General features: G+C 44.3%; 1 protein-coding gene across 1 annotated transcript in view; it reads left to right on the top strand.

Annotated features, from left to right (window-relative positions):
• Positions 1–18128, top strand: part of GREB1L (GREB1 like retinoic acid receptor coactivator) — a 134303-nt gene extending 116175 nt beyond the window's left edge. Inside the window, exons 25-33 of the mRNA XM_066579637.1 lie at positions 1793–1920; positions 2608–2769; positions 2987–3194; positions 3277–3448; positions 4060–4287; positions 6038–6179; positions 14012–14212; positions 14413–14551; positions 14686–18128. Of these exons, the coding sequence (XP_066435734.1) occupies positions 1793–1920; positions 2608–2769; positions 2987–3194; positions 3277–3448; positions 4060–4287; positions 6038–6179; positions 14012–14212; positions 14413–14551; positions 14686–14849 (1544 nt within the window). The 3' untranslated portion in view covers positions 14850–18128. The remainder of the gene's footprint in view (positions 1–1792; positions 1921–2607; positions 2770–2986; positions 3195–3276; positions 3449–4059; positions 4288–6037; positions 6180–14011; positions 14213–14412; positions 14552–14685) is intronic.
• The last annotated feature ends 5926 nt before the right edge of the window (positions 18129–24054 follow it).

Here is a 24054-nt window from a genome sequence, read left to right as displayed (position 1 = left end):
TTTTTTTTAGAATGGTCTTTGTGAAGACCTTGTAAGGAGTTTTGAGCTCAACATTGGAGTCTTTCTTGCCAGCAAACAAAATTGAGTATTTTTATAGCTTTCCTTTTAAATCCAGGTCCTTGTCTATTAGCGCAGCCGTAATTCACGGCTCTATATAGGGACTGTGCTCAGCAGGCCATGTAAATGCAGGGCATGGTGACACGGCTGCTCGGCTCTTGTACAGAATAGATCCTGCTGCTTGTTCCGTAAATTTATTAGTTTTTGCAGGTTGAACAAAAGATATTAGCAAACGCCATGTCTTTTTTTTTCCAAAGCGCAGTGCTTAATTCATGTTCTGCGGATTTATTTCATATGAATGTAAATTATTTACAGGGCATTCACAATAGTACAGGTTTTTGTTGCCAAGTTCATACCTGTGATTTTTCACCAGTTAACACAAATACCTGGGGTATGTTGAGACAAATAGACAATCGGGACAATCTTCTGCTTGGTACCCCCTGTATTGGCTAGAGCTCTGAAGAACTTGATGTGACCACTAGTTACATGGCTGCCCATTCAGTTGACTGATGGGAGTCCACCATTTATTACAGTGAGGGATCCCCACACATCTTAGTTCTTTGGATGCAGCATGACACACATACACTCCCTAAAGCTAAATGGCACCATCAGAAATCGCCAAATAAGTAGATTCCGCTTTTTTCCAGATGCTCTCAGTGGAGGCAGAGAAGAAGGGTTTGGGGCCCTTTGTTCTCAGCAGCAGTGGAAGTTGGATCTCCACCTAACTTTTTATTCTTGTCTGATTTGGGTGTAAAAGGAAAAAAAAATCAGGGGTCTGTCTAAAAAGATTTGCCTGACGACCCAAGTCTGTCTATATAAGACACAGGAGTGATTTATTGTATCTGAATTTTGTTACTTTGGTACAGTTGCATTCCCCTAATGTTTTTAGTACTTCTATTATGTGCTTGTTATAGACTGAAGTGTCTACATGCTTGTTTTTATTACTGCACCTGGAAAAACTTGCAATAAACTGTTAAAAAGTGACCATATTTATGTTGTATTTCTATAGGCAGTGGTTAGGACCATGGAAATGTACTCCGGAAGCTCAGAAGAGATGATAGATTTTGATTTTATTTATTTTTTTAACAATTTGCAGGGAAAAGCTGCACACTTAGGTCGCTCTCACACATAGCTTTTTGCCATAATTAGCTCGTCGTCCCGAGCGCCGCGCTAACCGCAGTACAATACCCCCATTGATTTTATTGGGGCATCTCAGACCTGCACTCGAACGTGGTGTTTCTAAAACCCTCAATTTTTGGGCACTGTCTTATTTTTGCGCTTTTTAGATCTTTTTAATGCACCTCATCACCCATCACCATGATGGAGTGCGTTAAAAAGCGCTGTCAGATGTTGCACCACACATGCAAAATCGCTGTAAAAATGCAGTTATTTGGAGCAGCATTTTCTGAACACATGTGAGAAAGCGGCCTTAAAGACAATCTATTAATGCAGTTACACCAGAATTCTGGCATCAAAAATCAGTTTTGGTGCTTTTCGTTTTTGAGATACACCCCGTGTACTAAGAGGCATGCACATCGTACAACATTGGAGCTATACATTCAGACTGGTGTACGAAAAGCCAGTTTTACTCAGATCCTTAGTCGCACAATCAAAGGTGATCTGGGTGTTGTGAGGTCTGGCACGTCTCACTAAGGTGGCTAAAGGCAAAAAAAAACAACCATTTTCAGAAGCTAAACCTTCCTGTCTTTCATATTCCTTTTGTTTCTTTGTACAGGAGTGTGTCCTGATGATGCCAGGAAACGTGAAACTGTCTCCATGATGCTCACAAAATATGCATCATACAACACTTTCCATCACTGTGAGCAATGTCACCAGTATATGGATGTCAGCGCCACCTCTCAGGTAAAGAGCCTAAATGCATTACTAGATAATGTCTGCTGGCCACACTGTCTCGTTGGAATGGTGACCTGCCGCCTGAGCGCTTGTGCAAGACGTGCAGCAACCTCAACTTTGACGTATCACTCTTAAAAGGTCGTAGTAGAGGGAGCATTGGATAAGCCTATGGGCAGCCAAGCAGTCCATTAACCCCTTTAGTGGCACACCCAGAAAATCTCCGGCCCTTGCTGCACTGGCCATGCAGTTAAACCCCCGGAAGATTTCCGCGGACAGCTCTAGTGCTGAAATGATGACCAGGACACAGTTATTGTGCCACTATGCACGTTTGCCACTGCGAACTACCTCAGGAAAATCTCCAGGGCTTGCTGCGCTGACATAGTAATAATAAACCTTCCACTGAAGGGGTTAATATGAGATGCAGAGCATGTTAGGAACTCAAGAGTGGTGCGGTTCAGCTCAAAAGTAACCCGAGACAGCATTTAGTGCATCCTTAATGTATTGAAGAAATCTCCTTTTAAAAGGGGGATAATCCCTTCAATAAATATGGGGACCACTGCTGCAATCTTTATTCCTGCAGCCGCCTGATGGCAGCTCTTTGTTCCGGCTCATATAGGGAAGTCCCAAACAAATAGTTAGCATTTTTGAATCGAGAAGTATAGAATTCAGTGTTTCTGCATTTTCTTCCTTCTGTAGACACCTGAATCTACCATACATGCCTTCACATTCTCATCGTCAATGCTTGGAGAAGAGGTTCAGCTTCACTTCATCATTCCGAAATCTAAAGAACATCATTTTATATTCAGCAAACAGGGCAAGCATTTGGAGAGCATGCGGCTCCCCCTGGTGTCTGATGCTGTAAGTGTTTTTAATGAAGTTTGTACTATGGAGCTGACTTGTAGGTGTGAGTCCCGGCTGTATGTTATGTACAGTACCCTTCACAAGCTAATATAAGGGGTTTCCAAGCTTTTGGGGGGTACGATATGTGAGCGTTGCTATGAAAGTATGTTTAACTGAAATATAAGTTGGATGAAGCAAAACTAATGCAGAACACACACCTTCTTCCTTTCTCTAGCAAAGCTCAAACACGGTTAAGAGCCCAATTTTCACCCCCTCCAGTGGACGTCATGAGCACGGTTTATTAAACCTTTACCATGCAATGGAAGGCATCAATCATTTACATATTATGGTGGTAAAAGAGTATGAAATGCCGCTGTACAGAAAGTACTGGTCCAACCACATCATGCTAGTGCTTCCTAGTGTGTTTAACAATGCCGGAGCCGGTAAGTAAGGCCGTCCTTCATCACATTGTGTCTTTGGTGGGTTTAATTTTTGTGTTTTTCAATATCAAATTCTGCTATAAAGTAGGAGCTTCCAGATTCCTTATTAAAGAACTGTCTTACAATAACTTGGAGTTGGAAAGAAATCGGATGGAAGAACTAGGGGTGAAACGGCAGTGTGTGTGGCCGTTCATTGTAATAATGGATGATTCGTGTGTTTTATGGAATGCCCACAGCAATGTTCCGGAACAGACGAGGTTAGTCGCTATATGTTGTGCGTTTGTAGATTGTCCAACCACATTTTGTACATTCTTGGGTAAGAGAACGCATTTGTAATACTTTTAGGACCTCTTTGTAGAAGTTTTTTCAGGCTTGTTTTAAAAAATAAAATATTTTTTTGTTGCCTTTTTGGTAAACTTTTTGGCATGTGTTTTTTTTTTTCTCTTCATGCATTACGGCTTGCAAGTAGCTGTCACACTGCCTCTTTCCCTTTTCCCCCAAATTGCAGGAAATTAAAATATATATTTCTTGCAATCTGCATGTCGCGGCTACTTGTGATTATTAGATTGCGAGGTCACCGTGCTACGCCGCTCTTAGCAATAAAAGTTGCACTACAGCTATAGCCTTATTCTGCTAATAAGGATCCTCATTCTTTGTCGTGTGCCTTTTCGGGCCTGCCAAGCTGATGAATGTCAGGTGCCTGACTTACCGAAAATGTTCAAAAAAATATATATTCTGTAATTGCTTGTAAAGTGCTGGTCTTCCATAAGGAGGGGCTTGTCTATTGCGCATGTATGAGATATTGTCAAAATGTATATGGTTATGGATGACATTTGTAATATGTTCGTATGTGTTATCTATCCCCCAGCCAATCGATAGAGGCAGACAATGGTACTAGGAATGTGTCCCTAAAATATGTAATACAACACATGGAAGCTACACCAAAAATTACCAGCTATGCAATGCTTGGGATTCAGAAATGGAACAGCAAGTTAAATTCCACCACCCCTAAACATCCATTTTCCAGGTGCCATATTCACGATTTCATAATGCTCAACGTAGACCTCACCCAGAACGTGCAATATGACCTCAACAGGTTAGTAGATGTAGCCTTACAATGTAGAGGGCAGGGAGAGGGGACACTGTATGTGTGTGGATGGATATATATATATATATATATTGTGTGTGTGTATATAATATATATTTTATAGTGTGTATGTATGTATGTGTGTGTGTGTGTGTGTGTGTGTGTGTGTGTGTGTATATGTATATAATGTGTGTGCATATAAACCTTCCAGGCATTCTTAGGCAACACTACAGAAAATGTATCCTATAGAACAAGCTATTATCTATATTTCCTAACCTTGTTAGTGCCTTTCCTAGTGGATGGGTGTTGCTAGTTCTTAACCCCCTTGCACCCATCCCGCCACAGGGGTTTACTATACAGATTGAATATAGTCACCAGGCAGCATTTCCTATGGATGGAGTACTGATGGGAACCTCTGCACATCAGCGGTGAATGACCTCACACAGCTGGCATTGTAGAAGCCAAAAACGGCACGAAGTGAGATGTTGGGGTCTGATGTATGCCTATTTGGGGTTGGCCATTCGGTAGGTTGCCAGCTGTTGTGTGTTCGTCATCCATAGCACAGGTGTGTCTTTTCTAGTCTAGACTTGTTGGCCGAGCCTGGCTCTTTGAGGGTCGCTTGCAGGAACCAACATGGTTTTGTAAGGGAGGTGAAGCTGTGGGCGATTGCTGAGAGTTAGTATGTGTGCCATTTAGTATGTCTGCCATTATCTCCAAACTTTGGGGGAGGTGATGAAGAAGCAGGTAGCCAATACATGATGCATTGTGAACCTGTATTTGTATGGAATCTTCTGGGTCCACATGTTCCTCAGTTCTTCCCACACAAGTCCTCTCTGTCCTCTACTCCCTGGTCCTGCGGGCTGGTGAGGATAGACAGGTGTTCACAAATTCACTCATCGCCTGATTTTACTTTTATTCTAGTGGTTTGGTTTACTGGAAGCTAGTAGAACACTTGTACCTCCTTTTATTGTGGAGGTGAGCAAGGAGAACATGTATGTATTGCATGCTTCTACAGATTTTTGAGGTGCCACAATGATATACTAGCCACGTCGCTGGAAATATCCAATATTTGTGGTGCTCGGGAGCTGAGGAAATTCCATAGGCTGGGAGAGGTTGAGTAGATGAATGTCTGGTCCGAGAAGTGGAAAGGGTAGTTTGGGGTCTGTTGGTAGCTAGCATGGTCTAGTCTTGATCTCTTTGTTATCTGTAATGGATGGGTCTGTACATACAAGGGAGGTCTCACCTGGGGCTGTATCTTAGAGTCTGATGTATATTCTGTATTTGTCTAGGTGGTCTAGTATGGGGGTCTGTATTTCTTTAGCAGTATGCTGAAGGGGGTTATGTGTACTACATGTGATTCAAATGTAGGTGGTGTCTCTTATATTAATGGGCAGGCATTAAGAAAATTATACTGCCACTTTGTTTCCTCCTTTTGGAATTTCCTTTATATTTCTTCTGAAACGTTAGCGAGCATGACCCTACACACCTATGTACACCTATAGGAACACATGCCTATTCTGCAGAGCTGTCCGATCCCAGCGGTGGAGAAGGAGCAGAGCCCGCTACCTGACTGCACTGCTCTCTGCACTCCTTCTACTATCTGGATCAAGAAACTCTGGCTGTTGTAGCATTCTGCAGAAAATAAATGGAAATAGCAGGATTTCCACCTGTGGTCCAAATCTCCATCTGGAACAAGTGCTGCAGCTACGCCTTCGGTCTTAGTATCTGCATTGTTAAATGGCCATCTTATTTATTTCAGATACTTCTGTGAGGATATAGACTTCAACCTTCGAGCCAACAGTGGGAATCTGCTGATCTGCCGCTTCAACAACTTCAGCCTCATGAAAAAGCACATTCAAGTGGGAGGACACAAGGACTTCATAGTTAAACCCAAGATTATGGTATGAATGAGACTGATTACTTAGAGATCGTAATAATTAAAAAAATTATGTCTGTTAAAGTACAAACAAAGACAGAAAAGAAGCGTGAACTACAGTTCTACTACATACCATATACAAGACAAGCATGTGTAGTGACCTCTTGTGCCCCTTGTGTGGAGCTTGTTGACCACTAGACGCCTCTACGATGCAATTGAAGAGATGTCACCCCATTACCAGAGTCTGAGAGGGGCGCATTATTGGGATGTGAGATGCTGGATGGTTGTATCAACAAATTGCCGCCACCTGGGTCGTTCTGATTGGACTGTTTGCAGGTGTTGGAACCTGTGGTTCCATGAGGGCACACATATAAGGTGACTGGGCTCAGGGCACCCTCGACAGACACTAGTAGAGAAGATTCAACTTCAAAAGCCTACAAGTTAGCATGATCTAGAGGCTCAGTTGCAGCAAATATTGAATGATATGCTGTAGGATACCATACGGAAACTGTATGCCTCCATGCCCACCCGTATCACATCTTATATCCAAGCTAAAGATGGTACAACAGGGTACTACAGCCTCCATACCCGCCTATATCACATTTTGTATCCAAGCTAAGGTGGTACAACAGGGTACTAGAGCCTTCATGCCTGCCCATATCATATCTTGTATCCAAGCTAGAGGTGGTACAACAGGGTACAAGAACCTCCATTCTCCCCTGTATCTCATCTTGTATCCAAGCTAGAGGTGGTACAATAGGGTACTGCAGCCTCCATACCCACCTGTATCACATCTTGTATCCAAACTAGAGGTGGTACAACAGGGTACTAGAGCCTTCATGCCTGCCCGTTTCACATGTTGTATCCAAGCTAGAGGTGGTACAACTGCGAACTAGAGCTGCTCTGCAAGTTTTTAGTTTTTCCTTTTGCACTGATATTGTAATCCCTTACTTATGTCAACGTTAGTCACATGTGGAAATATTCATCCCCTAGAAAGTGTTGTCCGAATCAAATCAAATCAAACCTTTTGACAGTGAGTTTCTACAGTTTTCCCCAATAATAATACCCTGGTTTTGGGGGAGGCTTGAAATATAAACCCCCTGAAAATAAGCCCTATGTAGCCTACATGAAAGGGAAAAAAAATCAATACTCACCTGGTCCACGGAATCCCGGTGCCTCGTGATGGTCTCTGGTGGTGCTGCGGCAAGCTGCAGTGTCTTTCGCGCTGACATATCAGTTTCTTTCTAGTAACCGGGGCTTTGACTACCCCACCTCCAGCAAAGCGAGCACTGTGATTAAATCGAGGGCCAGCCAATCACAGCCGGCGCTCGATCATTCATAGCCATTTAGTGAATGACATTACTGAATGGCTGTGATTGGCTCATCGGGCGCCGGCTATCATTGGCTGGCGCTCGATCCAATCACAGCGTCCGCTTTGCTGGAGGCGGGATATTCAAAGCCTCGTTTACCAGAAAGAAACTCCTATGTCAGCGCAGAGGACACTGCAGTTTGCCGCAGCGTCGTCGGAAACCATTGTGAGGCACTGGGATGCCACGGACCAGAAGAGTTTAAGCCTCCCCCTTTGAAAATAAGACACTGTGCCTCTTTTGGGCAAAAATTATAATCGTGTCTTATTTTTGGGCAAACACAGTATGTGTGTTACTTGCTTTTGCTGTCAAGCTGTTCTGTATACATCTCATAGGGGAAGTATTTATAGTAATGTGCACTGTTGCAGTTTATTAAATTCTACATATATTAACTGATACTTGGTTTCACAGTTGCAGGAAGAACACCTAGATGAAAGGTAAATTTGTCACAGTAGGGTTCTGTAATGTCTCTAAAACATAACTTTTAATCAAAACTAAAATAAAAAGGAATTTGTACCACAAAGTCCTAAATTCTAGACACACAATTACATAAAAAAGCTGCACCCCTATATTTTAGAAGGGGAAAGCAGTGTATGAGACGCCTAGGAAACCAATAATTTTATACCAACGGTATCCAAATTTCTATCTCTGTATTCGTTGGTATACGTCCTAGAACTAGAAAGATTAGAAATTGGGTCGGCTCACTAAAGATGGTGTTCCCGGCTTATTAAGACAACTGCAGCTATTCAGTAGATGGAGGACATATATCCGTTTTATAGAGCACAAACGTTAATCCTCCCATAAAGAAAAAGCTGCCTTTAATGTCACAAAAAATGCCGTAAGTGTGATAATGATCACACTAATTAAGCTAGTTCCAAAAGGAATCAGGCATAAAGCTGGCATAAAGGCAATATGGCTCACCGGAAAAAAATATTTTTTGTGAGCTATAGCCTATCAAAGAGCCATGCAGTACGCCAAACTGCCAATTCAATTACTTCGTAGGTTCAAAAATAGTTGGTTTGTTCAAACATAGTTGGTTCAACGCGTTTCGGCTAAAAATGGCGTAGCCTCATCAGGAACCATCAAAGACTTTTTAACCAAAGAAACAGCTTCTGGCTAATAGGTTAATCCCGAGGTCGGGAAATAAAAACAGCTTCTGGCTAATAGGTTAATCCCAAGATCGGGAAAAAGTAACCTCTAAGAAGAGGGAGGTAGTCAATCCTAACACTAGGTAGATCAAAAATAAAGTAAACCCAGTTTCCCCCCTGGTAAGAATGCAGGAACAAAATAACAAAGTATCAGCACCAGCCTCAGTGGTAGGCTGGCAGCTATGAATGAGCTCTGTGTCTGCTGGGGTTTATATAGTCATGCAGATCCTCCCATACTGGGGGTGTGTAACATTTGGGCCAATCAGACATGCTTGTTATTATAACCCCACCCACTTTTCGGTGGAGCCTCTCCCATAGAGGAAGAATGTGAGAGCAAACTACAAAGAGTCACTCAGATGTTTAATTTCACAGTGGAACGTTGCTTATACTTAAATATAGTCATCTCAGTCTTCTTTTACAAACACGATCTCTTACCAAAACAAACGCACTATAGATCGTAGGGTTCTAGTGCCGGTCACATGATCCCGATCGGTCATGTGACCCAACCAAAACGTTAAGGAAAGCTAACTAATGCTAGAAAAGAGAGGGTTGCATTCGGAGATAAAGTGCTACGCTCTCCACAGTATCTGAAATGAGCGCGTCCCCGAGAATCGCCTAGGATAGTGTTCATATGCGATCAAACCATCTATTGATATTAGGAGGCGTGTCTTACTTAGGTGACCTAATCATAAAACCCTCCGATAAGGGGGGTAACGTTGTTGTACTTGAGAGACAACAATACGTTCTGATGTGTGAAAACATCCTAAATGATAATACAACATATCGGAAATTATCCTCGGATCCGACAGACCTGTTCTATAATGATCTCAAAAGAATTTTAATCACAGCAAAGACGTGGGGTGGCATTGATTCCAGAGAATTTGAATATTTGTTACCCATCCACCCAAAGATCTCCACTTTCTACAGCCTGCCAAAGGTTCATAAGGGGTTATCACCCTTAAAAGGCAGGCCTATAGTGTCGGGTCTAGAAAACATGACCCAAAACAGTGGGATCTATATCGATCAGATTTTACGCCCTTTTGTCACTGCTTTGCCTTCGTATGTCCGTGACACCACGGACGTCTTAAGATTAATAGAAGGGATACACATCGAACCGAACACCTTACTTGCAAGCTTAGACGTTGAGGGTCTATATAGCTCGATACCCCATGAAATAGGGATTAAGGCAGTGGGCTACTTTCTTAGACAAAAAGGCACAGCCTTCAATCGCCACAACCAATTCGTGATCGATCTGCTAACATTTGTTCTCACAAAGAACTATTTTCTTTTCAACGGCCATCTCTTCCACCAGCTCAGGGGCACCGCGATGGGGAGCCCATGCGCCCCATCTTACGCAAATTTGTTCCTGGGCTGGTGGGAGGCTCAGATGGTATTCACAGATCAACATTCACATTGGACCGAGAAAGTCATCATGTGGTTGAGATATATAGATGACGTTCTCGTGTTGTGGTCAGGCTCTAGGGAGTCCTTTACCGAATTTGTCAACATATATTAAATCGTAACTCCATAAATTTAAAACTTACGATGGAAATTCAATCTGAATCGATTACATTTTTAGACATTCGAATATCTAAGACATCTAATGGATCCCTACAATCTAGCCTATTTAGGAAACCCACTTCCTCAAATAGTCTACTTGCATGGGAAAGTGCTCATCCCTTATCATTAAGAAATGGAATCCCCAAGGGTCAGTTCTTGAGACTCCGACGGAATTGTTCGGATGAAAGCGACTTCCAACTTCAAAGCAACAATCTTAAGAAAAGATTTGCTGACAGAGGCTATCCTACTAATCCCATTGAGAGGGCGTATCAGTTCTCAACTGAACAAAATAGATCATCCTTACTGATACCTAAGAATAAGAAAACGGATGACCAAATGCGCATTATTTCCACGTTTGATTCAGGAGTCCCCTTTATGCGAGAACTCCTCTCAAAACATTGGAGTATACTTCAGGATGATCCAGACCTCAAGGCCATTCTACCCGTGGTACCCCTATTAACATTCCGGAGGGGTAGAAATATCAGGGACAGATTAGTAAAAAGCCATCTAAAAACCCTGCAACCAGAAATGTGGCTTAATGGATTTAAACATACTGGCACCTTCCCTTGCTCACACTGTCAGGCCTGTAGGAATATTCAGAAAGGCAATAAAATCATCAGTGCTAGTACACAGAAATCATATGATCTGAGGGAATTTTTCAATTGCCGAACTTCCTACCTGGTTTACATGGCAACTTGCCCATGTAAAAAGAACTATATCGGCAAGACGAAACAGGAATTTAGGTGCCGTATAATGGGCCATGTGGGAAACATCAGGCGGGGGGAAAAAACCCCCGTCGCAAACCACATGAGGGATTTCCACCAAGGGGACCCTGACCTACTAACTTTCCAGGGAGTTGAATCAATAAAGAGCTTTGGAAGGCGTGGTGACCTCGATAAAAGGTTACTCCAAAAAGAAGCGCAATGGACATTTCGGATAGACTGTGTGCAACCTAAAGGTCTGAATGAAACGCTGTCCTTCTCTAGTTTCATCTAGTAGTAGTATGGGATTTCTATTTCTCTCAAGGAACTGACCCTTCGGGGATTCGTTTCTCTATTTCCAAAACACATAACATTATGTATCTCTTAAGTCCTCGGCCCCCCGCAAGTCTCCCCTCCCCCTCTCATTTCTGTAACCCTTTCAGATACTTTGCGTTTGACCATTGGAGGAACGTTGCTGAATTCTTCTTCAAAGATACATGTACCTACCTGACGCATTATTTACTAGAGGCCCTATACAAATTGACATCTAGGCATTAGGCATTCAAGCACTGAATGCCAGCATTTGCCCAATGATGGTTCTCTTTCATGATACTGCTTTAAGGCTGCATGTTAAATAAATACACAAATTAGGAGTATTTTTATCATGAGGGCATCATAGATTGATTAAGTTCATGAGCTATGATGCCCTCTTACCATCTTGAATATTATTTAATGTCCATATTCTTCTAATAGTTAATCTCTTACCTACGTAACTATGGCTCAATCTTGTTAGCATAGCTCCGCCCGTCGGTCCTACGTCATATGGAAGGCATCCACCTATTGGCCAAATACATCCTCTATCTAGTTATTCTTTACGCCAGTATCCTTACAACAATTGCGAAAAACTACAACAGTACGTCAGACGGAATGACGTCATGACGTGGACACATGACCTGTAGATGTCCACGTGACCTGGTTTGCCATTGAAGAAGTCACGCCTCCCTACCTCAATAGGAAGCTTCAATAGCCTCATAAACTACAACTGTACGTCAGACGGACTGACGTCATTACGTTATCACATGATCGGGAGTTACCCATGTGACCGGGTACGTCACCTAAGTAAGACACGCCTCCTAATATCAATAGATGGTTTGATCGCATATGAACACTATCCTAGGCGATTCTCGGGGACGCGCTCATTTCAGATACTGTGGAGAGCGTAGCACTTTATCTCCGAATGCAACCCTCTCTTTTCTAGCATTAGTTAGCTTTCCTTAACGTTTTGGTTGGGTCACATGACCGATCGGGATCATGTGACCGGCACTAGAACCCTACGATCTATAGTGCGTTTGTTTTGGTAAGAGATCGTGTTTGTAAAAGAAGACTGAGATGACTATATTTAAGTATAAGCAACGTTCCACTGTGAAATTAAACATCTGAGTGACTCTTTGTAGTTTGCTCTCACATTCTTCCTCTATGGGAGAGGCTCCACCGAAAAGTGGGTGGGGTTATAATAACAAGCATGTCTGATTGGCCCAAATGTTACACACCCCCAGTATGGGAGGATCTGCATGACTATATAAACCCCAGCAGACACAGAGCTCATTCATAGCTGCCAGCCTACCACTGAGGCTGGTGCTGATACTTTGTTATTTTGTTCCTGCATTCTTACCAGGGGGGAAACTGGGTTTACTTTATTTTTGATCTACCTAGTGTTAGGATTGACTACCTCCCTCTTCTTAGAGGTTACTTTTTCCCGATCTTGGGATTAACCTATTAGCCAGAAGCTGTTTTTATTTCCCGACCTCGGGATTAACCTATTAGCCAGAAGCTGTTTCTTTGGTTAAAAAGTCTTTGATGGTTCCTGATGAGGCTACGCCATTTTTAGCCGAAACGCGTTGAACCAACTATGTTTGAACAAACCAACTATTTTTGAACCTACGAAGTAATTGAATTGGCAGTTTGGCGTACTGCATGGCTCTTTGATAGGCTATAGCTCACAAAAAATATTTTTTTCCGGTGAGCCATATTGCCTTTATGCCAGCTTTATGCCTGATTCCTTTTGGAACTAGCTTAATTAGTGTGATCATTATCACACTTACGGCATTTTTTGTGACATTAAAGGCAGCTTTTTCTTTATGGGAGGATTAACGTTTGTGCTCTATAAAACGGATATATGTCCTCCATCTACTGAATAGCTGCAGTTGTCTTAATAAGCCGGGAACACCATCTTTAGTGAGCCGACCCAATTTCTAATCTTTCTAGTTCTAGGACGTATACCAACGAATACAGAGATAGAAATTTGGATACCGTTGGTATAAAATTATTGGTTTCCTAGGCGTCTCATACACTGCTTTCCCCTTCTAAAATATAGGGGTGCAGCTTTTTTATGTAATTGTGTGTCTAGAATTTAGGACTTTGTGGTACAAATTCCTTTTTATTTTAGTTTTGATTAAAAGTTATGTTTTAGAGACATTACAGAACCCTACTGTGACAAATATTAACTGATACTTGTGTTGCTTTTGGGGTGGTTTCATATCTGCGACATAACCTCCAACCGGAGATTCCTCCGCAGAGCTGACTGAAAATACTGGAAGAAAAAGAATGTTGTTTCCTAGCAACATGTGTATACAATGCAGCACATACAATTGCATATGTACAGCGGTTTTATACGTGCCCAATCGCCCATAATACACGGTAAAATAGAACGTGCTGCGGTCATTTTTTATGTGCACATTTTATACAATGAATATACGTAAGTGTGAGTGAATAAATGAAAATCTATACTTTCATTGACTCCATTCACTGCATAGTATGTGTGCAGAGTACACAATAAAATTACACCCTTGTGTGCCCGGCCCTACAATGTATCATGACACAGCGAACACGTTTTTTTTTTTTATTGCTTTGCTCTTTTTTATTACTTTGGTATTGCTTGTTTCCAACACATGAAACCTGTATTAACTTCATGAAAAGTGCCTTGAACTTTTCTTTTGCTGATTTCTGTTTTGCTGGACTAGATGGGCATTAAGTCGTGGTAAGGGTTACATGGTTAATAGCCGGTACGTTTCTTCTCTCTAGATCACAGAAGGCTCGGCTCCCATTTCCCCCGTGCAGTATGTTTGTGCCCCGGACAGCGAGCAGACGCTCTTGGCCGCACCTGCACAGTTTCTCCTTGAGAAGTTTCTTCAGTACAGTTCTCACAAGCTGTTCCCAAAGGCTCTTAATAATCCAAGGAACCCATTACTGGCTGTGGACTGCTACTTAAATCTAGGACCCGAGGTAAAAACTCCCGACACAAATGGCGCACAGTCTGTTTACATAACCCCTCTCTATCTTTACTCTTATAACTACTTTCATTTGAAGAACTTGCTAACTGTTCCTCTCATTGAATACTACCTTGTATTTTAATATATCGATAAGCTTAGAAACCGTTTTATATTTACCCAAGGGGTGTAATAATGTCTTGCCCTCCATCCCAGGTATCGCTCTGTTATGTGAGCTCCAGACCGCACTCTGTGAATGTGAACACCGAGGGAGTAGATTTCAGTGGCCTCCTTCTCTACTTGTGTGACTCCTTTGTGTGTGCAGCAATGCTTAAGAAGTACAAGTTTCTTAAAGGTATGTGCTATCTAATTCTCCCAGGCATGGCACTACTGGAAATTGGTTATAAATCAGTGCTGTGAAAATGTTTGTTTCCTCCATCGGCCGACTGGTGTTAATGGTAACGAACTGTTTTTCCGTTACTCTTAAAGGTGCCACTCTTTGCGTCATTTGTCAAGACAGAAGCTCCCTCAGGCAGACAATTGTACGATTGGAGCTTGAAGACGAATGGCAGTTCAGACTGCGGGATGAATTTCAGACTGCTAACAGTATTGATGATAAACCACTCTATTTCCTCACTGGGCGCCACATTTGAACTTCGAGGAGAAATCCTTTTATAATGTGGCAAGATAAAGACTTGACAGAGTTGAAATGGATCATGTGCAAATGAGCTGGGGATTCTAGAGAAACACTTGCCTATTTAAAAAGAGGCTTTTTTTCTTGACACAGATATTTATGGACCATTGAAGTCTACAGAGCTTTGACCCCCAACTGGCTTTGATGGACTACTTCTAATATGCTGTGGACTTTATTGAATGTACTGGATCAATGGATCTCTTGCAGACTTTTTCTCAGGGGTTCATTATTACCAAATGATGGGTAGCGGCACAATCTCTTCCTGTGTCAGGGTGTTGATATTTTTATATTGTGAACAATATTTTTCAATCAACCATGCAAAAGTTCTGAGGTTGTCACAAGTAGGTGGTCTAGAATTCTCACATTTTGGCCACACTTTCCAAAGAAGCCAACATGAAGTTTGTGTCCCAAATAATTCTCCCTTATGTTGCGCTCGAATATCACATGTCGGGAAGTAAAATTTAATATACAAAAAAAAAATCTGATTATATTTAGAAAAGCCTTGTTTAATGCTTGCCTCTATCCATTGGGAAATTGGTAAAACCAAAGGGTGAATGCCATGCAGGAATGCTTATTAGCTCAAGATAGTTATTCTGCTGGTAACCATTAGAACATCAGACCTGCATCGTATGGCTTCTAGAATTGCCTTGTTTACATCTCCTCCTAGTTCAAGCTTTGATATACACTGATGGAAATTGAAAGCGTTACATGGTAGCTAAATACGTAGAGTCCTACCCAGAAAGTTTATTACTGTTTGGTTCATGTTTCAGTAATAAGTGTTCCCACCATGAGCACCTATACACTCTTGGATTCTTACAGGCATTGAATCAATAAGTGTTCCGATATCTTGTCAGGCCTCCCCATGCCTGCATGTCATGCCTGCTTCTACCTATGGCATCCCAGACATGCTCTATTGGGGATAAATTTGGGGACCGTGCGGGCCAATCCATGATCGTGACACCTTTAAAGTATCTCTTGTGAGGACTGCAGTATGAGGTTGGCCATTAGCCTGTTGGAAGATGCCCTTCATGACCACCATCAAAAAGGGTATGACAACCGGGTTCACCACTTAATCCACATACTGGTGGGCAGTCATTGCGCTTTCAACAACCACCAACTGAGTCCTGCTATCATAACAGAATTACCCCAAACAATGACTCCAGGGATTTCTTTTCCCAAAAATGCTGATTATCACTTTTTTTCCCAGATCGAATCTGGACTCGTCACTAGACAACTGTTCTCCATTCATATGTCCAGTTGAGTTTAGCAGTACACCAGATTAGTAGTTGCTGGTCGTGAAATCAGGTTAACAGAACACACTGCACGGGGGTCTGAGAATGTAACCCAGATTCAAGCCATGGTTTACAATTGTTTATGGGTTGACTCAGACACCAGCCACTGCTCAAATCTGTGCTGCAGTCACCCATATATTAGCAACTTCCATCTGTACATGTGGCGTTGACTTTTTGCATGGACCTGTGCCAGGTGTGCGAGTTATGGAGCTTTTCCATGCTGAGTAACCCCTCTCTGTATGGACAGGCTCTTGGGGGAATTTCACGATATAATGAGATCATTTGGAACATGCCAATTATCCGACTTCTGTCAAAGTCAGACATTTGGGTGTATGGCATACTTGGTCACCGACCATCTGTGGACAAAAAAGGACCTTCTTCCATAAAACACTTTCATGACTTAACTAAAACAATGTAGCATTTTGCATAAAGGGTCCCTTAATTTGCATCCTAATACACGCATGTCATCCATTTTTAATTGTTCAATACCCTTTACATGAAAAGAGTCCAAATTTCATAAACTTTCTGCAACAATGTCTGGGTGTAACATTCACTTTCCACCAGTGTATATACCACTGTCACTAAATATCCACCGATGTCAAAAACAACTTGAGTGACAGGCCAAAAGTGGTGGTCAGCTATAGATCCCCTGTAGTTGGGCTGAAGGCTGGTAGATCAGCTTGGGGCATTGAATAATGGCTGTATTTATGAGCATTGACAGGCATGCAAATTAAATTTTTGAATATGGGGCACAAAGTAGCCTTCACATTTATCATCCAATTTTTGTCTTATCTTTGATCACCTTTTATCATGACACTTTGTGCACAGACAGAACCAAACTTGTATAACTGTACCGTATTACTATATTTGAACTTTTTTTTGTCCTTTCCCATTTTTGTAAGAGAGTTCTTTTTAGGGTCTTAAAAAAATAGTGTTAACAAATTGTTTACAAATTAGAACAAAATATTTAATATATTAGAAAAAAAAGTTTTCAAGCTTGTATCCTACACTACACCGATTTTGTTGCACATTTTATGAGTTCATATCTATTCTAGGAGTTTTTCGTTTATTCTGCACAATGATCTTGCCTTTGTTTGGCTGTGCTCCTTAATGTTCTTTCCCTGGACAGGAACAAAGGGGTCACCATGTGGTTTAGTTAGATAAAGGAGTCTATTTTAGTGCTGAGATTTTCCAAGGCGAAGTCGGCACTAAATGGAACAGTCTTTGCATAGACGAATGATCTCTAATCTGTATTGTGACAATGATTATATTGTAATGTTTGCAATGTGCTTATGTATTGGAGTGTCCTTACGTTGGGTCCACGCACACTGCAGCTCTATCAGCTTTGCCGCCTACATTTTTAAAAAAATGGGATTGAATGCAAAATCAAAGTTGTAAAACATTTTTGGATTCAACCTCTAAAAGGCGCGGTCGGCAAACACGTTGCAACTATTAGGTGTGCTGATCTGTACGTTTTTCTGTCAACCTGTTGTCCTACTTTGATTTGCACTAAATTTGCAGGTTTGGAAATTCGTCTGTTCTGCGGGGCACATTGTACGGGGTTTAAAATGGCATTCCTGCAGCATTTGAAACATTCCCTCAAGCGGTTTGTTAGACTTTGTGTTGCTAGCACAAAAGAACATGAATTAAAATATATGTTTCTTTGTAATTAAGGCAGAACTTGTGCCAACGTTGCCTAAGAGAAGTATCAGTAATGAATGTAAGCTGAAGGTCCGTTGCATCACTCATGCCTAATATTGTATTGCAGCTTCTGCCATTGATTTTGAGTGGAGGTCTTAAATATGCTATGTTTAAAAAGATAGTTTATTGACCAAAAACATGGTGAATTTGGCTTCACTAGTCAGTCTACCTCATGCTTTTTTAACGTGTGCAGATTTGTTAATTTTATCATTTAATTGAAAGGTTTTTGACTGTATTAAAGTTGTTTACAGGAACACTTGACATTTCAGTGCAATGATTTTTTTTGTATTGATAAGCTTTTAAAGTACTATGAAAAATGAAGGGGTATTTCCTGCCTGGCTTCTCAGAAACCCATCAATCCATAAGGTGCCCGTACATCTTCAATAGCTGTTGGCAGAAGGCTTGTTCAACTGGCAGCTATTTCTTCCGACTTGCCCAAACAAATGAACTCTCAGTTCAACTGAACATTCATGCTTTCAATGGAGAGAATGGAAAACAACCCTAGTCAGACCCTTTAACGGTGGTGTATCTCCAGGAAGAGCAAAAAGATCAGGTGCTGAAATTCAACATGCCTAATACTACGTTCTAGCAGCATTATCTGTTTGGTGAAAGTCAGGACATGCGACAGGTTTGGTAGGTAAACGGGAGTCTGATTGCTTCTGTTCTTTAATGAGCTCCGCGTCTGCAATGGATTAGTACTTAGTGACAGTCTCCCTCATACATCATGGCGGGCACTGTATACATCTTGCAACCTGCACCCGTGTCTAGCACTCTGGCTCCTCCTATTCTGAAGTGCCGGATACAAGGGAAAAGGATGTAAGATGCACATATTGCTGATTAGCTGTCATTATGTATGCAACCGCTGTCCACTGATGAAGTATTAGCTGTGGGTAAGGAGCAAATTAAAGAGAATACTAATGGCATAAAAAAAATGATTGGCATAGAAAATATTTAGTTATCATCTCACTACACCCCCCCCCCCCACTCCCCCCGGAAATCAGGGTAGGGCTTATCGGGAAAACACGGTAGGTTCTGTCCCCCTCTTAGGCCTTAACTGACAGGTAAGAGGGTGAATTTGTCTGACAAATGAGTTTCTCTTTTGTAACCATTAAATGATTCCTATTAATATTCCCTACCATCACCGCATAACGTTAACCTATAGTCTGGTCAGTAAATAGGTTTTTCTTTTCCTCCTCTCAGTAAAACGGTGAGACCAACATCTAGAGTTTGGAAACATTTTCACAGTGCAATTTATATGACGGAGCAGTTCTTCCTGGAAGTGGGGCTTGAATACCCCGCCTCCAGCAAGCTAATGCTCTAATTGGTTGAACGAGCTCTGCGTCAGCCACTCTGAGCCAGCGCTCTATTAACCAATCACAGCCATTCATTGAATGACAGCATTCAATGGCTGTGATTGGCTGACGCGGCACTCGATTAACCAATCAGAGCATTAGCTTGCTGGAGGTAGGGTATTCAAGCCCTGCTTCCAGGAAGAACTGCTGTGTCAGCTTGAAGGAGGACACGGCAGCCTGTAGCAGCGACGGAGCGGAATGCCGGTGATGAGTAGCATTAGACAACCCCAAAAATAAGACACTGTGCCTCTTGAGGCAAAAATGTAATATAAAAGACTGTCTTATTTTCAGGGAAACACTATCTCTATACCAACGATTATTCAACTATAGGAGGTCTGAGCAGGTACACAAGTAAACTTAACCGGAGGCTTTTCCCTGAAGTGCCCTCTAGTGGCACAAATACATATTTCTCCTGTTTGAGAACTGCATTGAGAAGTACAGTGTTGTTTGACTTCAATTCCAGGATGTGCTTGTCTTTAGCTGAGAGAACTTTCAATAATTTAAGACTTTACAAAAAGTCTCAATCTTTCATTAAGTTCTTCATGTCATATAGTTTGAATACTATGTCATAGATATATTATTTAGCATTGGAAAAGAACATTCCCCTCGTCATCCTGACAGCATACACATGGAGGATGTCCGCTGGACCCCTGTTGGGACAGGAAGCGGAAAAACATACAAAAGGCAACTCCCACCACCGGCTCACCAGTGTCTTCCTGTCCCTACAGGACAGTCCAAGCGGAAGCCTCCAGGTGTATGCTGGAGGCAGGAAAAAGGAAGCAGAGGAAACTCCTAGGCAGCCTGCCCGCCCGTGGGGGGACGACTCTCTGGTCGGGCTGGCAGGGCTTGCGCGGGTGAGACCCTACGTGGGGACCCTCACCCGCAGGATCCAACCAGCACCACGTTCACTGCGGGGAAATCCTTCCCCAGTGCGCTGCCCAGTGGTGGTGTCGCACTGGGAAGATACAGCCCTGTACCTGCAGGGCTTGGAAGCGCCCTCCGAAACGCCGGCGCCTCCACGTGAGGATCCTCCTTCGAGCAGAGCGTCTGAGCAGGTATGCCAGCGGGGGGGAGAGCGCGCGGCGTGGGCCGACCGGCGCGCTCGAGCCGGCGTCTCCAAACAGCAGTGCGTCCTCTTCAGAAGCGTCCCGACGTATGGGGTATCCTCCGGGTCTGGCGCGGCGGCATGACGTCAGCGCGGCCGCGTCACGGGGGGGCAGGGCCTCGTAAAAAAGCGCCAAAATTTGAAAATTCAAAAAAAAAAAAAAGGGGAGAAGAAAGCTGGATTTTCCCCGCATGTCTACGGTCTGCACCTTAAGGAAAAGATGTCGGCCAGAGAGGACGCGGAGAGCAGCCTGCTGGTGAGTAGACCTCCTGGGGTCTCGCACCAGGGGGAAGAAAACAATATCAGGTGCTGGAAATCCCCCTTTTTGCTGTCTCCGTCTCTTAGGACAGAGAAGCACAAAAGGTCAGAGAGGCCAAGAAGCAAGTGCGCAAGTGTCCAATCTGCCTGCGGCGACTAGACGAGGGCCACACCAAACCCTTATGCGCAGACTGCACGGAGAAAGTGGTCCGTGAGGAGGGCTCCTCGGGCATATCTGGTATCCGATCTATGATCCGCGAGGAGATCGAGGCCTCTCTCTCATCTCTATCCTTTCCGCCCCCCTCGAAAAGGGTAAGGCGGTCACGGATGGAAGAGTCGGACTCTGAGGAAGGGCTCTTAGAAGATTCCCCCTCAGAATCCATGCCGCCCATGGAGGACGCAAAGAAGTACTTTTTCTCATCGGCGGACCTGGGGCAACTATTAACAGCGGTCCGACGCACCATGCAGGTGGAGGAAGAGACGCCGCAGCAGCCATCCTTCCAGGATAGTCTGTTCCGGGGACTCCTACCGCAGCCCAAACCGTCATTTTCGGTCAACGATATCTTGAAACAGCTAATCTTGACCGAGTGGAAACAGGCAGAACACAAGTTTTTCCTGTCTAAAGAATTTAAAGACTGCATGGTCTTCACCCCGGAAGACATTGAGTTCCTGGAAACTGTCCCGAAAGTGGATTTGGCGGTCGCCAGGGTCTCAAAGAAGGCTGCCCTCCCCTTTGAGGACATCTCCCAATTGCGGGATCCACTGGATACACAAGTGGATTCGGCAATGAAAAAGGCCTGGGAGTCTGCTGCCCTCACCATGAAAGCCAACATCACGGCCACGTCGGTAGCAAGATTTATGACGGTCTGGTTAGACCAACTCCAGACACTGGTTACTCAAAGGGGCTCGAAGGAAGACATCTCCAACTGCCTTCCCCTCCTCCAACAGGCAACCGGCTTCCTGGCGGACGCCTCTATGGAGTCTGTAAGGTTCGGGACCCGTTCAGCAGCGCTCTCGAACATAGCCAGGAGGGCCGTCTGGGTAAAGGCCTGGACGGGGGACAATGCCTCAAAGAACAGGCTCTGTTCCTTGCCCTTCCAAGGACGCCGGATCTTCGGGCCTTCCCTGGATACACTCCTAGAGAAGGCATCAGACAAGAGTCAGGGACTACCATCAGAGAAACCCTTCAAGCGGCCTTCCTCCTCCTACCCCCCTCCCTTTGTTCCCCCGAGAACATACAGGGGGAAGGGGAAAACCGGACGCTGGTCCTACCCCAAAGGCGGAAAGGGTGAGAATCCGCCCTCCGGGATCCGGCAAGTGGGGGGTAGACATAGGGGGTTCGCCAGTAAATGGAGCGAGATAACCTCCAATCCCTGGGCCTTACGCCTGGTCTCGGAGGGCTATAAAATTGAATTTTCCTCCCCTCCTCCCCGGAGGTTTGTGGTCACCCCCTGCCAGTCACCCGCGTCGGCCCGGGCCCTCCAGTCGGGGGTACGGGACCTGTTGTCCCTAGGGGCCATCACTCCGGTTCCCGCAGAAGAACGGTTCAAGGGGTGCTACTCCCGCTTGTTTCTCATCAAAAAACCTAACGGGTCCTATAGAACCATAATTAACCTGAAATACCTGAATAAATCTATATCATACCAAAGATTTAAAATGGAATCAGTGAGGTCAGCGATCCCCCTAATCGCACCAGATAGCGTCATGGCCACGGTGGACTTAAAGGACGCCTACTATCATGTCCCCATACACTCAGACTCCCAACAGTTTCTGCGATTCGCCCTGGTGATAGAGGGGTCAGTCTCTCATTTCCAGTTTTCATGCCTGCCGTTCGGGATTTCCTCCGCACCTCAGGTATTCTCCAAACTAGTGTTAGAGATGGTGGCGGCACTAAGGACGGACAAGGTGCTAATTGTCCCATACCTCGACGATTTCCTGCTCGTAGCAGGATCAGCTTCGGAACTCCAGCGCCGAGTCAACCTCACACTCCGCCTGTTCGAGTCGTTAGGTTGGATCATCAACTTCGACAAATCCAGTCTTCGGCCAGAACAAAGGAAAAAGTTCCTGGGAGTTATTCTGGACTCTCACCACCAGTGCTCTTCCCTTCCTCTAGAAAAGCAAAAGACGATCCAAGACGAGAGTCGGGCACTTTCGTTAGCCACCCAAGTCTCCCTTAGGAGAGGCATGAGGGTTCTCGGCCTCATGACAGCTTGCATCGGAGTAGTCCCGTGGGCCCAGTTACATTGTAGAACTCTCCAGGACTTTATCCTGAGCAACTGGGACAAATCACCAGCTTCCCTGGATCAGAAAGTCATCCTTACCCACAAAGTTAAGTCCTCCTTGGGGTGGTGGACATCTATCTCCAACCTTGCCAGGTCCACGATTTGTGACCCTGCATTCCCAGTATCCATCTTCACTGACGCGAGCGCAACTGGCTGGGGGGCCCACTTAGGCCGTCACTACGTCAAGGGGGGCTGGAACCAGAAGGAAGCCACTCAATCTTCCAATTACAAAGAGCTTTGCGCTGTCTGGAGGGCCATCTGGGGCCTCGAGACAGAGATCGGGGGTAGACCCATTAAGATTTTTTCAGATAACATAACAACTGTGTCCCTCATTTGCCACCAGGGATCCATGCGGAACCCCCGACTACAAGACCTGGCGGTGAAAGTGCTCGGGTGGATAGAGCAGCGGACACCTTCCGTATCAGCGTTCCACCTAAGGGGCCCAGAGAATTCCATGGCACACTACCTCAGCCGCAGGAGGATAGACCCTGGGGAGTGGGCGCTACATCCAGAGGCATTCCAGTTAATTACGGAAAGATGGGGGACACCAAAGGTGGACTTGTTCGCCTCTCGGGAGAACAGCAAGTGTCCCGGGTTTTTTTCCAGGGGGGCAGACGGGGGCTCTCTGGGAATAGACGCACTATCCCAAGCGTGGGAGTGGGACCTAGCATACGCCTTCCCACTAATCCCCCTGATCCCTCGGGTGCTAAAGAAGATCCAGGGGTCCCCGGGCTCCGTTATCCTGGTGGCCCCATTCTGGCCCAAGAGACCTTGGTTCCCGCTCCTGGCCGCTCTATCGACACAGGACCCTCTACCTGCCGCGGAGAGACGACCTCCTTCAACAAGGTCCCCTGGTTTGCCCAAAAGCCCGACAGTTCAGACTGGCGGCCTGGAGGCTGAGCGGGTAAAATACCTGAACCAGGGCCTATCAGGGAGGGTGACCACCACCTTATGTGAGAGCCTTAAAGAATCCACCAGGAATATATACACCAGGGTGTGGGACACCTTCTCTAGATGGTTGGGGCATAGTATTCACGACCTCCAACAACCGGACATTAATAAGATTCTGGAGTTCCTTCAGGATGGATTGGACATGGGGCTTAAACCTGGTACCCTTAAGGTCCAGGTGGCCGCCCTGGGAGCCTTCTTTGACTTTCCCTTAGGCGACCATAGG

This window comes from Eleutherodactylus coqui, chromosome 9 (assembly GCF_035609145.1).
Source record: "Eleutherodactylus coqui strain aEleCoq1 chromosome 9, aEleCoq1.hap1, whole genome shotgun sequence".
Taxonomy (NCBI): Eukaryota; Metazoa; Chordata; class Amphibia; order Anura; family Eleutherodactylidae; genus Eleutherodactylus; species Eleutherodactylus coqui.
Note: the sequence above shows the minus strand (reverse complement) of the source record. Positions and strands in the feature narration are given on the sequence as shown.